Genomic DNA, 20,041 nt, shown 5'->3' with positions numbered 1-20,041 from the left:
GTCAAATTCACTGCATAGATAGAAATAATGTTTTAGAGAGGAAAATTTGACCTTGAGCAAGGAATCAATTTCGTACAATATTTATCAAAACTTTCATCATATTTATTGTACAATAAATTTAACGAAAAATTTCACCGTGAGCAACAGACTTAAATTTAAATAAGTATAGGAATTAGTTATATTTTTTTCTGAAAACTTTGTAAACAATTATTTTTGAGTTATCGTTAATTCTATTTATAAAACAGTTATATTACCGATTGTTCTGTATGGTTGTGAAACTTGGACTCTCACTTTGAAAGAGGAACAGAGATTAAAGGCGTTTGAGAATAAGATTCTTAGGAAAATATTTGGGGCTAAAAGGGATGAAGTTACAGGAGAATGGAGAAAGTTACACAACGCAGAACTGCATGCATTGTATTCTTCACCTGACATAATTAGGAACATTAAATCCAGACGTTTGAGATGGGGAGGGCATGTAGCACGTATGGGCGAATCCAGAAATGCTTATTGAGTGTTAGTTGGGAGGCCGGAGGGAAAAAGACCTTTGGGCAAGCCTAGACATAGATGGGAGGATAATATTAAAATGGATTTGAGGGAGGTGGGATATGATGATAGAGACTGGATTAATCTTGCACAGAATAGGGCCCGATGACGGGCTTATGTAAGGGCGGCACTGAACCTACGGGTTCCTTAAAAGCCATTTGTAAGTAAGTGTCGTTAATTCTTCATGTAGCCCCATTAACATTTAACAAAGGAGGGTGAATCACGCATACCTTTCAGTTTACATATTCACCTTCCTCTCTCTCTCCTCATATACAGGTATTGAAATAAACAAATGAAGTTAGGAATTGCTGTTGACTTTTATTTACAAAAACTATACATGCTGTATTTTATGACATGAACCGTTGTGGTCATACAATGAATCCTTCTGTCCTCTTGCGTTAATATTCAATGCTGAATGGGTAGTTTTTATTTCCAATTCCCCTGGAAGAGGTGAAAAAGAGATATTAAAATGCATTCATCTTAAAAACAGTATTAATATAGTTATTACACCGAGTAATAATATGCAATACTTCTTCTTGTATCGTATGCAACTTCAATGTGAAATTAATATAGAAAATCTCAAAAGGTGTGCAACTGTAGAGAAAGAATATAGTACTAATCTTGATGAAAGTGTATTGAAGGGCAAAAAGGTTGAATGACTTTTTTCCCAGACGTATAGACATTGGACACACATACATTACATGATATCTAAACTTAAGGAAATTCCTATTGTTGGCTCTACTACAGTCAGTCTTTTAAATCCATCGGTTCGCAAATCGACCTCTTACAGGTGCAACTCCCTGGGAAGTAACGACATGTCCTTCCGTGAACTCACGGTGCTACCACACTTTGTCACTCCCCTACATTCCTCTCCGTAAAGTTACGACGTAGTTGCCAGCTGTCTCAAACTGTAGCCAGATGAGTTGAGAATCGCCTATTATTCGGGGCAGTACATTAGTGCGTTGTATTGTGTTGTGCAATGGTTAAGATATTCATTGCGTCATCATACATACATTTTGAAGATGTACATATATAAAGTGCGAGATAGCGTGCAAAATATTAGACGTAAATGTCTTAGCTTTATGTTATGTAAAGGATTTTTACAATGTTACATTTTTTCAGATCAAATTTCTGCACATTTAAAGAACAAAAATTCTTTCAGTCATTTGTTATCGTAATATACTACTCTCGTAGATTGACTGATCATATTGGGAAAATAATCAATGGCTTTCACAAAACATGCTATGAAATGTTTCGTATAATAGTAATATGCGTTACAAGAGCGGTATGTTGAAGTTTTCATGTTCGAGGAAAAGTTTGAAAAAGCGAAACGTAGTTGAGCTTTTTCATTTTCCGAGAATTGAAAGAAAACATACCGCTCGTGTATCGTACATTATTTTGTGCGAAGATCGTTTATTACATACCTGAAAGAGGAATTTCTAATTAGTTGCAATGAAATCTCCATCTTGGTTTCTGTTCAATGACGGCAAATTTGCAAAACAAAAGTATCTATCTTCAACATTGTTGCTTTAAAATGTTTTCTGTGTTTACTATACTCCAGCAGGCCGTGATATACGTCTGTCTTTTTTTCCCCCAGTCTATAAATGTGAACTTAAAACAAACAGTAAGGTTATGTAATGATTTATTTTTCATTTTAATATTTTAACAATATTATTTATATAACATATTGCAGTAATAACATCGGCAAGTTTGTTGATTTTTTCACGGCATCCTTAATGTTACTTGCATCACGAATGCAGTAACTTTAGTGGAGTTGTAGAGTTTACTTAATTTTTGAAAATATTTAAAAACAATAATTAACAGTCCAATTTAGGTGAAATTGCAGTGGTAAGTTTCCAATTTATAATTATTACTTTAGTGAACGTCTCTAAAAATAATATGTTAAAAGCCTAAAGCAGTACAATCAATATGTCACTTAAGCGGTAAGAAGAGGGAAATTGTTATGTGTGTTAGGTTGGGAATACTGAATGTGAAATTTTAGACTTTCCGCGGATTGGTTTTGTGCGGAAACCAAGCAAATACGCACGATCTCGCACAAAATAATTGTATATCGAAAAGGAAACAAAAAACGAGCAAAATTATATTTAACTTTTTTATTTGAATTATCCCAAAGAATAACCCATGAAATTAATGACATTACTTCCGGTATATATTTAATTAAACTCTCAGGAACTCTATATTTAAGGTACTTAGTAGAACCCGCAATAGATTGTACATATCAGTATAGGAAATCCTGGAAAGAACATAATTTTCCAATGGACAACATGCGAATACCAAAGATAAAGTTCAAATATGTTCCTTCTAGCCAAAGAATTATTGGACGTTCAGCATGACGATGAATTGTGACTTAACAGACAAGTAGGGTCAAATACCGGTCTTTGGTGAGAAAGAAGTAAAGCTTACTTCAGTATGGCACATCAAATGCTAGTGAATAAAATGTGTATCGTATAGTTTTATTGTGTGTAGCTTAACTAAACGTTTATTTATTTTTCATCAAGTATCTCTAAAGAAATATAAATTATGTTAAATATTATTGTTGCAGTGTGTGAATTTTTTGAGCTTCTTCAAATATTGTTACTTACTCAGAGTATGGGCACACTCTGAAATTCCTCTCCAAACCATCGATTGCAGCAACATCAGCAGAACTCAATTCGAAATCGAAAATATCAAAATTTTCTTGAAGACGTTTCTTATTGGACGACTTTGGAATTGGCACTGTATCGTGTTGAATCTACAAAGAAAAGTGTAAAGAACAAATAGACTTTAGTAATAAATTACATAACGCAGTTAATAAATTATGATAGCTATGTAATTTATAATAATTTTCTCAGTAACAATGTCATAATATTAAGCCACATGAGTAAAATTAAAATTCAATCCCCAGTGTATAACAAATACATTTCGCAATTATTTAGTGCATTAAAACTTACAGTCAAATTTTCGTGATATCATATACTGCATTCAAGACTTAAAAAATATTAATGTCTCCAATGACAGTATAATAGTGAAGCTGTTTTCTTAATGTGAATAGAACTTTTCTTATCTTAAGGTCGTATTATACTTTGTATTAATTTTACTCAGATCTATGGTTACCGTATATGAATTCTGAACAAAAGACACACTTTTTATTTTCAAAATTATTTAAAAATCTAAAATTGTTATATGACTATGTAGGCCTATATCTTGTTTTCTGACAAGCGTGAAGACTCTTAGCGGGTTATTGTCCAACACACTCCTCTAATCTTCAACTCACCAGGTATCGCAGGATGACTTGAGCCACACTCTTTTTGTATTTGTTTGCAATTTCCTGCAGTTTAGGATCTTTCAGAGGTGCAGGAGCGTCATCTTTAGCAATGCTGTTGGGGCTTCCCAGAGGACTGTACGCTGTGATAACTATGTTTCTTTCCTTGCAGAAAGCTATCAGTTTTGACTGGTTCAAATAAGGATGACACTCCACCTGTAACATACATACAGTATTATTTGGATTTTAATCTTTACTCTCGTGCCTGGACTACTTCATTGCATTCATATTAATGCAGAGATTTCCACTGGCTTCGTTATTTCATAAAATTAAATACTTCATTAGTACGACAGCCATTACTTCTTAGAGGAGAGAGGAGTGAGAGGATAAGAATTCCACCTTTTTTGACATTCGACATTAATAGCAGAAGAGATGTGGGCGTATTACGTGCTTTCCACCTTTATGTACCTCCAGAGAAGTACTCCTGGTACTGATATCTATTAGAGGCTATGTGAACCTCAAGGCCATAGAACTGCTAGAAGGATTAGATAAATTATGGAGAAAGTCTGTGACTTCATTTGGATTCAAACCCGCTACCTTCCGGTTTGTGGTGCAACAACTTAACCCCTCTTAGAAGAGTTACTAAGGCAGTAAAACCTGTGTGAAGTTGACTATCTCTGTAACATGAACAGTTTTAACATACCCACCTGCCTTAATTGACCACATTTTTAAGGAACAATCAAATTTATATATTATGGAATTTACTCTAAGTTGACTACCTATCAAGCTTGAATCGTAACCATAATGTTTTAACTTTTATGCACTTATCACTGTGTAACTTGGCTATTGTAGTAGTATTTGTTGAAAATGTTGCGTAGTACTGTACACAAATTTCTCATAAATGTAATAAAGTAAACTTTCAACCATCTTTAAAACTTTCACCCAGGCCCTTGTGCTTAGAAGTAGCAATAACCACTACCTGCAAGATAGTTTAAGTGATTATCCACCTATACTTCTGTAAAAGAACGTGAATGCTTAAATTGTGAGGTTTTTCAGACGACGAACTTTTATTTCATGAATAAGTGTTCTCAACCCCGGAATAAGAGCTAGAAGAAATTCTAAGTGCAAATGAGTGGAAAGAAGAACGCAGTGACGACGACAGTGAAATCCCTGCAATAGAAAAAGAAGAAATAGAGGATTCTGTTCAACATAGAGTGAAGTCCTGAAATGTGTGGACCAGTTAATTAAAAATTGCAATGCCAATAAATACAATCCTGTAAAATAAAATGTGGGGATCCCAGACGCACCGTTTTACCGAGACATTTCCCCCGTTTTTTTTCCCCCTGGTGTACCAACAAAGTTCAACCGGATGTTAATGTTCCGTATTTGATGAAAGGAGCTGAATACTTACTGTTTAAATTCCCGCTATTCTCCAGTGCGTCTATCAAAGTATTTTTCTTATAAGCAAAATAATTTTGCCTGTTATTTTCTTACGAAGGCAGCTTGTATTATTTCCAGAAGCAATAGTAAACTTTGAAAGAGATGAAGCGACTGGTTCTCATGCGATGAAGGCAATAGAAAGCCTCCTGTTGAAACTTTAATCAAGAGAAGACGTAAGTTTCATGAACGGCGATCTTCTTAAGATAGTGAGGAGCCTAGAAGATGAAGGGGGGGGAGGCGCTGAAATTACTTTCGGAAAGGAGGTCAAGAACTTCTAAGCAGCTCACTATATTATATCTGAGTGGACTTCATTAATGGAAAGATTAAGAAAAGTGATTTGAATTCGAACAATTTGAGAGAATACTAGTCTACAGTACACTTAAGGATACACTCCTACAGATTTCACTCTTTTGAAAAGTTTGTAACGCAAGAAATATCGTAGAATGGAACAGTGCATCTCAAAGTGTTAGCAGCAAGATGACAGGAAACTTTTGCACACACAAGTAAGGAAAACTTGACTCGTAACAAGGATATTCAAGTGGTGTTATCTTCGCCTTCAGTCTACCTGGATAACCATGAAACAAACTCGTATTATTTTTTTTTCAAAGTACTATACTGTAATTTCACACATTTTAAAAAATGAAGCAAATTTTGAATATTAATTTAGGCATATTGCATTTTCAATATAATAACAATAGTAATAATGACTGTTAAAAAATTAAAATTAGTATTTATTACTTTTATATCTTTCTAAGTTCTATTCAGTAGGTAGACTTGTATAATGAAAATACACAGACCATTGGGAAAATTTTTAACACGACCACTTCTATATGTTGACTAGGTTTGACCGGAACGAAAGGTGGTCACGTTGTAATCAACTTACACAGATTTTTCTGTACAGTAAAAGAACTAATAAACCCTACACTTTGTTATTCTCCTTTTCACATTTATTATGCGTTACAAATATTTTCTTTTTGGTATATTAAAAAAATAACTTTTATTTCGAAAACGATCTTTCAACGACGTCTATTCAAGAGGAACAACACATATCTCACTAATATCTTGAAATTAGAATCTCCTGAAATAATTTGCATTATTGTTCTTAATGACAGTTTATTGAGACAATTCGTTTAATATAATAATTGCAAAACTTTATCTCTTTATCTACATAGTTCTATCTTAGAACCCCATATGATCTTCTTTGCCATTATAACCCCGTGCTTTCTTGACTTTCTCAACTCCCATACTTCACTTGAAGACAGAGATGGAGACAATTTTCGAAAAGTTGTAAATTCCTAAATCATCAATAACAATAGAAAAGGTGCAGTATTTACTCATTAAATAATTACAATGAAATCTCGACTGTATTCCTGTGAAATTATGTTATGAATTTTACCCAGTTCATTGATATTGAAGGGATTCTCAAATTGATTTTGTGGAGTTGATGAAGATTTATTCAAGTACGAACATATTTTGTTTACTGTTTTCCCAGTAAATAACAATATATTCTCATCATTAAGGTATTGTAATGTGTAAATCAGTTGCGCACAAGGGGATTAAAAATTCATCAACTACTCGCGAACTCCTAGAAAGTAAGTACGTCAGTTGCGCGCAGGTCCTCTAGTTGTAAACACATCAGTTGCGCACGGACCCTCCCACACGTGTGTGACAAGAGTTGGCAACACTTAATCCGTTTAACAAAATTGTCACTCGTTCTAACAGTGAACAGTGAACACACTTTCTGTGTAGTTCGATCAATTGTAGTGTGTTCACTGACGTAGACGGTGGCGGAAAATTACGATTTTCGGTCTTTCTTCCGCGTATAAGGGAAACACAGAAATTAGAAAATTGCGCCAGTATGTTTGAAATTAGGCTTTTGGTAATCCACAGTATCCTAGAACTTGACATTTCCAACGTTTCGGAACTATACACAGATTCCATCAGCAGCATATCCATAGACTATATTTACGATATTGTTAACGCTGTCAAAGAAAAACCAGTGTATATATTGAAGTGAATGAAAGAAGAGAGTCGGAAATGAACGGGTTAAATCAGCTTCTTGTCTATGCGGATGACGTGAATGTGTTAGGAGGAAATCCACAAACGACTACGGAAAACACGGAAATTTTACTTGAAGCAAGTAAAGAGATAGGTTTGGAAGTAAACCCCGAAAAGACGAAGTATATGATTATGTCTCGTGACCAGAATATTCTACGAAATTGAAATATAAAAACTGGAGATTTATCCTTCGAAGAGGTGGAAAAATTCAAATATCTTGGAGCAACAGTAAAAATATAAATGATACTCGGGAGGAAATTAAACGCAGAATAAATATGGGAAATGCGGGTTGGAGGTTAAAATGTCCATTTCAATACGTCCGCAAACAGAAATGTCCACTAGCAAAATGTCCACTTACATAAATGTCCATAAAAATTAAATGTCCACAAATACAATGTCCACTTATATAAATGTCAATAAAATTAAATGTCTACTTATATAGGCCTAAATGTCCACTCGGTTTATCTACATGTATGTTATCCATATCACCATTGGTCACACATCTCGCATCACAGGTGCTTCTTTCCACACAAGTCCAATATAATTTATTACCCTTTTTGCTTCTTGAATGAAAGTGATCCGAAAAGCCGTTGTGTCCTAGTATGTTTTTCCTTTCTTGTGAACGTATAATTTCAGCCATTCTTTCACTCTTGATTTAAAATTTGGCACGTCGCTTAGCAATCACAATAAAATATTAATACATTGTAATCTTTCTCCTGGTTATGCTCCTGTAAAAAGATTATTATGGATTTTTTTTTCAGTTATGGACTTTTTATGGGCATTTTTAATACGGACTTTTTTATACTGTACATTTTGTTGTGGACATTTTTGTATGAGGACATTTTTACTGGACTTTTTCCCTTGGACGTTTTGCTCTGGACATTTTTGTTTGTAGCCACTTTTCCTCTGGTCATTTTGAAATGGACAATTTAACTTGAAAGCGAAATGCCTGTTATTATTCGGTTGAGAAGCTATTGTCATCTAGTCTGCTGCCAAAAAACTGAAAGTTAGAATTTATAAAACAGTTATATTACCGGTTGTTCTGTATGGTTGTGAAATTTGTACTCTCACTTTGAGAGAGGAACAGAGGTTAAGGATATTTCAGAATAAGGTTCTTAGGAAAATATTTTGGGCTAAGAGGGATGAACTTGCAGGAGAATGGAGGAAGTTACACAACGCAGAAATGCACGCATTGTATTCTTCACCTGACATAATTAGGAACATTAAATCCAGACGTTTGAGATGGGCAGGGCATGTAGCACGTATGGGCGAATCCAGAAATGCATATAGGGTGTTAGTTGGAAGGCCAGAGGGAAAAAGACCTTTGGGGAGGCCGAGACGTAGATGGGAGGATAATATTAAAATTGATTTGGGGGAGATGGGATATGATGATAGAGACTAGATTAATCTTGCACAGAATAGGGACCATTGGCGGGCTTATGTGAGGGCGGCAATGAACTTGCGGGTTCCTTAAAAGCCATTTGTAAGTAAGTAATAATGATAGAGTCGACAAGGATAATGTTTAGGGTCAGTACTGCATAATTATAGACTAGAAGACACAAACAACACAGTGAAGAGCGCCTCTGTCAATACAAAAACGGAAATATTAGTAGACTACATTTCCTCAAGAAAATTCGATTTTATTATAACAAAAAAAAAGAAAAACATCTTACCATCAGCGACAATCTTCACGCTGCATATAACTTATAAACATTTTAAATTTCTTGACAGTTTCAAACATCTAAACGAGTATCAAGCTACTAGTACGGGCAGGATAATTTGCATTTTAACCATACCTGTCGATACTCAGAGAATTCTAAGTCTTTATTTGGGAAGGGAAATGCTTCAGCACGCAACTAATGTATACCGAAAAGCGACCGCCGCGCGCAACTGATGTATATCCAAACATGACCGCAGCGCGCAATTGATGCGTTCACATCAGGTAAAAATCTATCTTGTGCGCAATTAATAAACTTCCTTGTAACTCACTACTACATTTTTAAACGGCTAGAAAGTGAGATATAATTTTTAGGCATCAGTTGTACTATGAGTGAAATTAAAGAAATTGAGACATAGAGGCCCTAATATACATAAAAAATATCGTCAGTACACACTTATTAGATTTGTAAACTTTATAATGCTTTATGATTGTAAGATAAATATTAAAATTTTATTAAAAATCTATTAGAGTAATATATACTGTACATTATAATATGGGGATTCAATGTCATGTACATTTTCGTTCTTCTTTAATACTACAGACATTGAAAGACAATATAAGCCACCGGCGTAGCTCAGTCAGCTAAGGCGCTTGCCTGCCGATCCGGAGTTGAGCTCGGGCGCGGATTCGATTCCCGATTGGACTTATTACTCGGTTGTTTTCGCCGAGGTTTTCCCAACCGAAAGGCGAATGTCAGGTAATCTATGGCGAATCCTCTGCCTCATTTCGCCAAATACCATTTCATTATCACCAATTCCATCGAGGCTAAATAATCTAGTAGTTTTTACAGCGTCGTTAAATAACCAGTTAAAAAAAGAACATTATATTTTACCTGATTAACTGCAGGTGTGATGGTAGCCACTTCCAAAATACGTTTTATCTGTTGCGAATTGAAGTTTGAAATTCCGATGCTTTTTGCGAGACCCAACTTCACACACTGTTCCATGGCTTTCCATGTCTCAACGTAGTCCACGTCGCTTAATATAATTTTTCCATTAGCGTCTTTAGGCCACAATTCGTCTCCTTCCTGTGGAAGTGAACAAAAGTTACATAATAATAATAATAATAATAATAATAATAATAATAATAATAATAATAGGCCTAATAATAATGAAGCTGAAGATAATAATTATTTATACAACATTAAGCTGTAGTATTTGATCTCTCTCAAATCATCGGAACATATCGAAAAGAATCACCGTTTTCCGCTTTCTATCAGCATTCACATAAAATTTCCATCAACATTAGAAACAGATAAAATAAGAGTAAAAATACTGTTGGCCATGAAATCCATTCCCATCTGCCATCCTAAATCTATCAGTATGTAATTACTTAAATCCGATCCAGGTGTATGTTAAATTATGTAAGCAAGTTTTAATCCTGGTTGGCCTTAACTCTGCAAGGTTAAATAAAGCCAGTATTATTATTATTATTATTATTATTATTATTATTATTATTATTATTATCATCATCATCATCATCATCATCGTCGTCGTCATCATCATCATCATCATCATCATCATCATCATCATCATCATCATCATAAACTCCCTCCTCAATCCTTCAAAACATAGACTTCCTTTTAAGCCTTTTAGGTTTAATTAAGTGGTAGGTTATAAACTCTTCAAGCCCCGTATCCTCTTATATTTCTACGAAGTCCAATAGAAAGTTTTTAAACTTGTGTGTGTGTGTGTGTGTGGTCAAGTAGGGAATAACCAATAGTTCTCATAAATCGCATTTCGGCTATTGTAAGTCTCCTTTCGTCAGCCTTTTTGGTGGTCCAGGCTTCGCTTCCGTATGTGAGAACTGATCGAGCAAGAGTTTTATATATCCTGAGTCTAGTTTGTCGCTGGACTTGAGAAGGCTTTAAAACCGGATTGATTATACCTACAATCTTGGTAAATTTGGAAATTTTAATCTTCATATATTCTTCGTTAGCAACTGAAAGATTGTAGGCAAGGTAATTGAATGAATTAACACTTTCTAGTAAAACATTATTTACACAAATTTTATTCTGAATTGGTTCTGTGCCTAAATTGCCATTACTTTCGTTTTCTGTGTTGAGATTGTCATATCAAATTTGGAAGCAGTATTTTTTAAGTTATGTAACATTGGAGTTCGGATTCTATTCTTGGCTCTTGCAATAATAATCTGGCCGTCTGCAAATAATAATGTATTGAGATGGGAATATCGGCATAATGGGATTCCAGCATGGTTCATGTGTGTAATAAATAGGAGTGGAGAAAGACCGCAGCCCTGTTTGACACCTCGATTTATGGGAGTCCAGGTGGAGAGTCTATCGTCGATTTGTATAGCAATTTGGTTGGTTATATATATATATATATATATATATATATATATATATATATATTGATATATTGCATTAACCAATATCTCGAGGAGTTGTTGCCTGTCAACTTTATCAAAAGCTTTAACGAAATCAATAAAACCTAGGCTATATGTGTTTCAATATTAAATTCTCTACGTTTTTCAACTAATAAGCTATTTTCAATGTGAAATAATTGTCACAACAAGACCTTCCTTGTCGGAAGCCATTCTGTTCTTCTCCAAATCTGTCAGCGTCAAGATTTGAAACTTTGAAATATTTCGAAGTTCAAATGTGTACAGTAGTGGCAAAAAAAAACCGGACCGACCCTTGTAACTGATTTCAGATCCTTGTTCACTCCAGAGCACGATAGACTGGTAACTAAGATTTTCGTGGTTCGAATCCTGCCTGGGAAGGAAACTTTTTTTTTTTTTCCTTATTCAAATTTATTCCCAATACTTTTCGAGTGCTGGTAAAATTCATGTTCTGGGAATAATAAGTTAATTAAGTAGTAAAATATCGCTACAATCGATTAATTATCTCATTGTCGTGTTAATATAAGAAGTTCAGTGTTTTATATATTTTTGGTCATGAAAGTAACTGATCAGAGGTTTATTAAATGCTTATTTTGATTCTTTAGTACCCATTTTGTTACCATAAATGCCTATTTTGTCTTTACAACTGCCTATTTCGGCTTCTAAAATACACAGTTTTAATGCTTAAACATCCGGGGCCCTATTCATAGACATTCTTAGCGCGGGCTTTCGGTGGATGATCAGCGAACTAACGTTTCGTATTCATAAACCAGTGTTAGCGATATGATATGAATCCTGTTTAGCACGCTCGTAGCGCGGGCTAGCGAAATGTCTATGAATAGCACCCCCGAAGTCTAGTCATGAGTCGATGCCTTCTGATTCCGTTCTCAGAAAAGTTACATGGTCAAGGTTATGAGTGAGAGCAACATGACAAGGTCCAGAAGGACCGAATGAGAAGGATGAATCGGTATTTTCACATTTTAATTCTTTATTGCCGATCAGCATAAAAGTTAATAGTTAAAAATAACTATAATACTGTATGAAAATTGATTAATATGCTTATCTGTATAAAGTTTACAGTTTCCTGAATTTATTCTGTCTTTTAAGTTAAAAATATTCAGATTTGTAGTTAATCACTTACAGCTAAAATAAGGAGCAAATCGTTATCCAAAAAATCTAATCTATACTGAATTCCAGATAAGAAAAATATTGAGTTTCACTACCTCCCACACCAACGTACGAAACTATGTGTGTTCTCCTAGGCTAGTGTGGACGTACGCGCTAGAAATTAGTTCGCAATTCGTTATCGAAATGTTGATCATTTATGATAATTTAGACAGAAGTGAAATATGATAAAATCATGAACCGAGATTCGTGATACGTTCAGAATACAGATATGAGTAATCACAAATTGTCACAAAATTAATATTCACTGTCGAAAGTAGGCGGGCTTCCTTTAGGCTATATTTCATGCAAATAGAACCTGAGTCACAACCTAATATAACCTATACCATTTTTCAAGTAACGCTGCCGAGATTTATCTCGCTCTTTCGTAAAGCTAGAGAGTTGCCTCTCCGTATACGATATAAACATTATTAATATTATGTATTGAACTTAAACAATGAACAGAAACACTTGCCACTGTAGAGATAGGAGTGTGTGCTGTAGCGTGGTGGACTGCACAGGCAATAGCATTAAGACAACTGCCTAATACAATTTTCATACAGTTACCAAATGTTTACCACCACTTCGTTCTTGTGTGGAAAAATCGGACTAATCAGCAACAAGGCGTTATAAAAAAAGTGTTACTTTGTAGAATTGAATGCCTGTCTTCAAAGTAACGGACCCTAATTTCCATATTAACAGACTGTACCGAACGCACGTGGAGAGTTTTGCGCGCTGCAATTGGATGACAAATCACGTCACGTATCACAGCGGCGTAATATATTTCGCATCAAAGGTTTGTTTACCTGAATATTTTTCTTATCTTGAATTCAGCATAGCTATAAAATCCGTAACTTGGCAACAGTGTGCACAACATAAAATTGGCTCGGTGTATGCAAACAACGGTAGCAATCTCCCAGTATGGCAGTAGGCTTAATGTTGTTACGAAATAATTATTATATAAAGTTTATAATAATAATAATAATAATAATAATAATAATAATAATAATAATGATTTATTTTAGCTGGCAGAGTTAAGGCCGTAAGGCCTTCTCTTCCACTCAACCAGCAAAAAGTGTATATACATATGCATGAACTTACAAAGAATCCAACAATTTGATTAAGTGAGAGTTACATGTATACAAGAGTTATTTACGAATTAAACAACAAAATACTATGAACTATTAATTAAACACTGAAAACTATTACCTATATAAACCACAGCTGCAATATGCCTTCTACAGTGTTATTATACAGTATGATGATTGTTTTGATGTAATCCACTGTCTGTTCTGCTGTGCTCAAAAGCAAGATCGAAGTGCAGGATGCGGTTAAAGTTTACCTTATAAGCGAGAGGCGCATGAATGAGATACAAGTCCAGGTAGTCTAGTCCTAGGTCTGACAGGGACTTCTTGCACGCAGGCACCACTTGCTCAGGCTTGTGATAAGTACACCATAGCTGAAATGTAAATAAATAATTTTATTCAACCAGCAATTACATGCGAGATAAGAACCATTATAAAAATCTGTAATACAATTCACATCCGTGTTGATATTATATGAAACATGAAAATTCCATCAAGTCTTAGACCAAACCATATCCTACTGAATACTTCTTTCAAAGAGGGTCGGAATTCGATCCCGGACAATTTTAGTGAGACAAAATGAGGATAAATTACACAGAAGGATTTTTAATACGCATAATTAATAATTGGATGTGTCTCTGGTGAGTTTCCTACCGAGCAGGTCTCAAGACGTGTCCTCAGTTGTCGTTGCCGCAGAGAGCACGAAACTCTTGCACACGTCTTGGGTTCCTGTCCGTATGGTTAGGTGCATCGCAATAGTAGGCACCATCGCGTTCGGGGCACGATGGCTCAGACTTTGAGGAATCGCACCTACACCGTCTATGAGGAGGTTTCTGGTCATATGTTGGCGCATAGGCTAGATTTAATTGCGTTTAAACCAAACTCTAAATCCGAACCGATTTCAGTCTTAAGTGGCCAGCCAGAAGAGGTCAATTTTGGGAAAATATCTATATGACCCCACAATCGATTATTGCAAACTAAAATACAATCTAAACAATTTCACAGTAATGAGGTTGATGGTTGGAGCTCGGGAACCATTCCAAAATATTTTGCCAATATTTAGACATCAGTGCAATTATATAAAACACTCCTCCTTCGATTGGCCAATATCGCTATTAAGGAGTCCGTTTCAATTTTGAAAAATTAATTTAATGTGTTTTATTTAAGATTAAAGGTTATGATATGTATAATTTAAAAATGGTTAATTCCATATTTTAGTTTGTAAACAAACATTATACATTCACTGAAATTAATTGTTTATAATACATTGTCCTTGTAGCAACCCTTCAATAATGGAAGTTTTTAGCAATAAACTACGTATTTTATAAATGTTTAGCTTCCGAAGAGTTACCCCAGAATATTAATTCATATATAATTATAGAACACATGTATGCAAAGTAAATGATTTTAAATGTGTGTATATCCCCAATACAAGATAAGGATCTTAATGGAAACAACGCTAAATTTAGGTGTAATATATTCATTATACATTTTGCAGTTGAAGTTTTTGATTTCTAGTATTAATTTCAGCAATATCTCTTTTGTTTCATTTAAATATTTCCTACTTTTATACACTGTAGCTTATCTCCCATGTATGTAAATGTTCAATATTGGCTATAATTTTATGTAATATTTTGTGTTATCTATAGGCACAAGCACATGGAAATTTAATCTGATATATCGGCAAAGAGTTTTGGAAGGATTGTTATGTCCTACTTTATGGAAATTTTAGTGTTGTATTCTCACGGATTATCGTTTACTCCGGATGAAGAAAACAAGAGACGCGATGTGTTTAAAAACGTTTCAGCTTCCTTTATATTTCTTTGTACCATGTGCATCCTATTCCATAAAAAGGATATTCGTCAGATGACCGACGAAATAATAATTTCTGAGTTCAAAGGAGACAAGCAAGTGAAATATTTTAAAATGGAAAGTAGAAAAGAGAAAGAAGAGGATGAAAAGGTGAAGGAAAAAGAGGGCAGGAGGAAAAACATAGGGAATAAGAAAGGAAGAGGAATAAGACAGAAAGAGAAATGAAGAAGCGAGGGAAGAGAAAGGAGAGGGGATGTTGACGGCGACAGTGATGACTGTTGTTTTCTGCTTTGTTGATGTCAGTCTCTGACTGGCATGTCGTACTGTACCTTGCTTGTGAGGAATATGTCTTCTCGTTTGACGACTCCTTCAGCTATCTTCGCCCTTATACCAGCTCCCACTTCTTTCTCGTTTTTGTACAACATAGCGGTATCAATATGGCGGTAACCGATATCAATTGCATCCTTGACTAGTTGTTCTGCTTCACCTTCTTTTGTTGCCTGCGAAAATGAACAGATATTAAATAAAGGTAATGAATTGTCATTAAAAGTAATTTGAAAGTGTTACAGTAAGTTGATAAATGAAACCGTTATTTAAACGTGAATTGATAATGTTACGGGGAAGGCATCGAAACCACTTCACTGTATTGTGGAAACAGTATTGAAAGATATAATCCCTATTCAAGGGAAATAGGATAATAACGTTAACGACTGTTAGTGGAATACAGAACGACACGTTGGTATCCCTATAGAATATATGAAGGGTTCAGAGTTATAGTGGGCCAAGCGCCATATATTAAAAACGGAGAAAACAAGGGTTAAAATTAAGTGGTTATCATAATTAATGAAACATACAGCAAGTAATATAAACATTAAAACTAAATGTTATGTCTGTCTTCATTGAACTATGGTATTCACTTAACTTTAACCCTTGCTTTCTCTGATTTAATAAATGGCTCTTGGCCCTCTATGGCTCTGAATTCTTCATATCAGATTAATTCCGTACAAGGAATTCAGTATAGGGCTGCAAAACTTCTTGAAGGTAAAATATAACATGGGAATGATATGTAATAAATAGACTTAGATGGGAATCATTGGAAAATAAACGTGCACAATCTAGGATAACATTAATGCGTAGAGCACATATAGATCAAAAAGCATGTGTAGACATAACTGGTCTGTTAGAAAAGCCAACATACTACGGTAGGAACGATTATGATTTTAAAATTAAATGTAGGCAACAAAGATCGGACATAGATAATTGTTTTTTAAATTGAACTACAAACAACGAAGTCGTATGTAAATTGTAAATATGTTAAAAGAGATACATTACATTAATATTAGCGTGACATGTATTTACTTAGCCTCCTGAGTTCTGACAGTATAGTATATTATACTATACTTCATACATGACCATGATATTATATCAATAAATCAGTATTTTATTTTTTTCAGTCAATCACTTATCAATGACAGAAAAAGATTCTGTTACATCAAAAGTACAATTGTTAAAAAATCACGAATATTTTCGACTTACATGGAAGTCATCTTCAGGTGATATTTTGACAAACAATATTTGAAAACTAGGTGAATATTTAAATACATTTAAAACACTTGTAACTGATCTGATCATGTGTGCTTTACATGAAGTAGTGAAGTGACATAGGTACATGGTTTTAAAATAACATACAAAGTAGAGAATCTTCCATTAATCTTAATTGTGATACAATATGTTAAGGCACATGCAGTGTGCTTAGAATATAGAATTAAAATCATTTTAAAATATTCATTAAAATTGTTGACTAAAATTGTTCAGTGTGACGTTGAAAGACTATGTGAAGTGAAAAGTGCAGAATTCTCAGTCTATTCGCCGTGGTGAGAGGCGTTTTGTCTGAAAAAATTAATTAATCAAAAGGTCATAAATTTTGAAAAAGTTAAATCATTAAGGCCTTAAAAGGCTTTAAGATTAATACTCACAAATGATGTACATTGAGAGTTTCCAGACGTTGTGGCCTTGTCATCCTGGCGTTACATGGCAGACTGAGTGGTTGAGTTTTCTGTCATTGATAAATGATAAGTGATTGACTGAAAAAATACTGATTTATTGATATAATTTCACAAAACTTATCTGATATTCAACATGACCTTTAAATTCATGATTATGATAGCCTATACGATGTATGTGCAGAGAACCGAAGTATAATATAATATAATATAATATAATAAACCTGCATTTCACATCTGATTGAGGTTCTGGGTGATATGTATGTCTATTATCAGGCAGTACATCTCACTTGACGGTATGTGTCAGAAAAAGAATAATTGAGGGGCTTAGAACAAAAAGCAGGTAAGTGACGGAAACCTAGTTTTGAGGAAATTACAGTTAAAGTTCTACATGCAATGGAATATTATACACTAGTTTGGTGAAATGATGCCCATATAGCAGCACTGCACAGTGTGATCACTTACCTGATTTTATCCCAAAGAAACATCCTTTTGGGCTATCACAACACGGATTTACCTAATTTTTTTTTAATAATGTCACTTACCTGCGTTTTGTTCTAAGCCCCTCAATTGTTTGTATGCATCTGAAGTCTGATCAGTGGAATATGTAGGCAATCGGCAATGTATGCATTGGAGGGGGAAAGGAACTGGCCACCCTACTCCATTATCTCCTAGTTGCTTCATGAGTGATGCCTTATTGGTGTTACTTATGAGGTTCAGATCTGTCTTCAGACAGTTGACTAAACAACAAACTGCATTTGTGCCCCAACTGTAACCTGCAGAATTTTTTCAGCATTTTCCCTCACTCGGTGAATTTTTCTTGAAGTATAGAATTATATTGAACTTTAAAAATAAAACAACAAATGTATCAGGACTCAGGAGGTTAGATTGACTTTGGTTTTGAAATGTAAATTAGCTTAATAAAACAGCTTGTAAGAGCGTGTTAGGAGAGCAAATTAAAATTTAAATAGATTATAAGTAAGATTTTCTACAGGATAATTAGTGTGCAAATATTGACTTGTTATAGGAATTATAGCGACAGGGAAGTGTGTTGTGTCAGTGAAGTTGTAGTTTGTAGTGTCAGTGGAAATTATAGCGACAGCGAAGTGCGTTGTGTTAGTGAAGTGTTATAGTGGCAGTGGACAGTTTTTGAACAGTAAAGAGTTTTTGAAGTGAAATTTAAATGCTTTATAGTGACAGTCAAATGTGTCGTAGTGTCAATGCATTGAGGTGAAAGTAAAATGAACATGTTGAAAGGTTATTTGTGCTAAAATGTACAGTTACCCTTAAAAGGAATGAGACGACTCTTGGTCGTCGGAAGTTAAAGTTCTACAGCGCGGTTCACTCGATATCGACGTAACTATAAGTATCATGACAAATATAACAAGAATTTTTACAAGGACCACAATAAGGACAAGGACCAGAATAAGGATCACGAAGAAGATAGCCATTTAAGGCCACGATTTCACAACATAGCTGGAGTCACAAAATAACATTGCTTCTCTGTACCGAATGGTAAATACCTGCTATGGGATCTACATTCCGGACTGCTGCTATCTCTGTCTTGTCTCGGTAGCTGATATAGTAGCGTGTCGGTTCCACTGTATAACCGAAACGTCTCGTGTTCGATCCCAGGTAAAACGGTTTTTTATTGAGGTGTAATTAATTTCTTCATAGTTCCTCGACTGTCTAATTTGTCGAAAAATATGGAATAATTTATGCCCAATTTCTTGTCTGAACATGATAAACAAATCTTAAATGTTTCCATTGTCACTGAACAATTTCAAAATATTAATTTAAAAACTAAAAAAGGGTCGTAAATGCTGTATCTAGTGATTATTTACATTTATGTCTACAAAATGGATCTTGAAAAAACGTATTTGATACTGGTACTACTGATATTAAGAGTAAATGTATTGTATTTTTCACTTAATCTCAGAATCACTTCAGTGGATGTTCTCCACTCAATGTTGTGAAAAAATTGAAAAGTAAAAAAATGTAGATAACGCAGGGACTTAAAAATCTCATGTATTAAAATGAAGAATGTATATGTAATGAGTTGCAATGTAATGATCCTCATGTTCTTAAATACTACAAGAAGTACAGTGTAATTTATCAAAAATTATGAAAGAGGGAAGTAGAATACATTTGAATAGAAAAGTACAAAATTCAAATAATGCAATTAAAGCTATTCGGAATATTATTAAAGTTAAACTTGTAGATATCCTAAGAAAGAAAATATTTTTTCATTAAAACCAGTGATTATAAAGTAGAGGATCCCAAATCTATTGCAAATTCTTTTAACGTATTATAGTATATAGTACAGAAATATTGACAACTTAAACATTCAAGATTTTGCAAAAGATACAGCAATTGGTTACTCAACAGATTCATTTAATAATTAGTATTAATATAATGTAATTAGTCAATAACTGCAACAGTGCTTTTTCATTCAATCATAACATGAATAAAATTGAATGCACATTAAATTAAACACTATTGCAAACACGTAGATAAAATAGTTAAAATCAACTGAAGGGGTGAGAATGAAATAATCCAAAGCCACACTTTTAACAAAAATTGTTTTGTGCGA

At 34.2% G+C, this 20,041-nt stretch overlaps 1 protein-coding gene across 1 annotated transcript in view; it reads right to left on the bottom strand.

Moving 5' to 3' along the window:
• Positions 1 to 841: 841 nt before the first annotated feature.
• Positions 842 to 20,041, bottom strand: part of LOC138697624 (aldo-keto reductase family 1 member B1-like) — a 22,894-nt gene continuing 3,694 nt past the window's right edge. Inside the window, exons 2-7 of the mRNA XM_069823033.1 lie at positions 15,775 to 15,945; positions 13,891 to 14,007; positions 9,856 to 10,050; positions 3,818 to 4,021; positions 3,147 to 3,295; positions 842 to 984 (exon numbers count right to left, since the gene is read on the bottom strand). Of these exons, the coding sequence (XP_069679134.1) occupies positions 942 to 984; positions 3,147 to 3,295; positions 3,818 to 4,021; positions 9,856 to 10,050; positions 13,891 to 14,007; positions 15,775 to 15,945 (879 nt within the window). The 3' untranslated portion in view covers positions 842 to 941. The remainder of the gene's footprint in view (positions 985 to 3,146; positions 3,296 to 3,817; positions 4,022 to 9,855; positions 10,051 to 13,890; positions 14,008 to 15,774; positions 15,946 to 20,041) is intronic.

Source organism: Periplaneta americana, chromosome 1 (genome assembly GCF_040183065.1).
Source record: "Periplaneta americana isolate PAMFEO1 chromosome 1, P.americana_PAMFEO1_priV1, whole genome shotgun sequence".
NCBI lineage: Eukaryota > Metazoa > Arthropoda > Insecta > Blattodea > Blattidae > Periplaneta > Periplaneta americana.
Note: the sequence above shows the minus strand (reverse complement) of the source record. Positions and strands in the feature narration are given on the sequence as shown.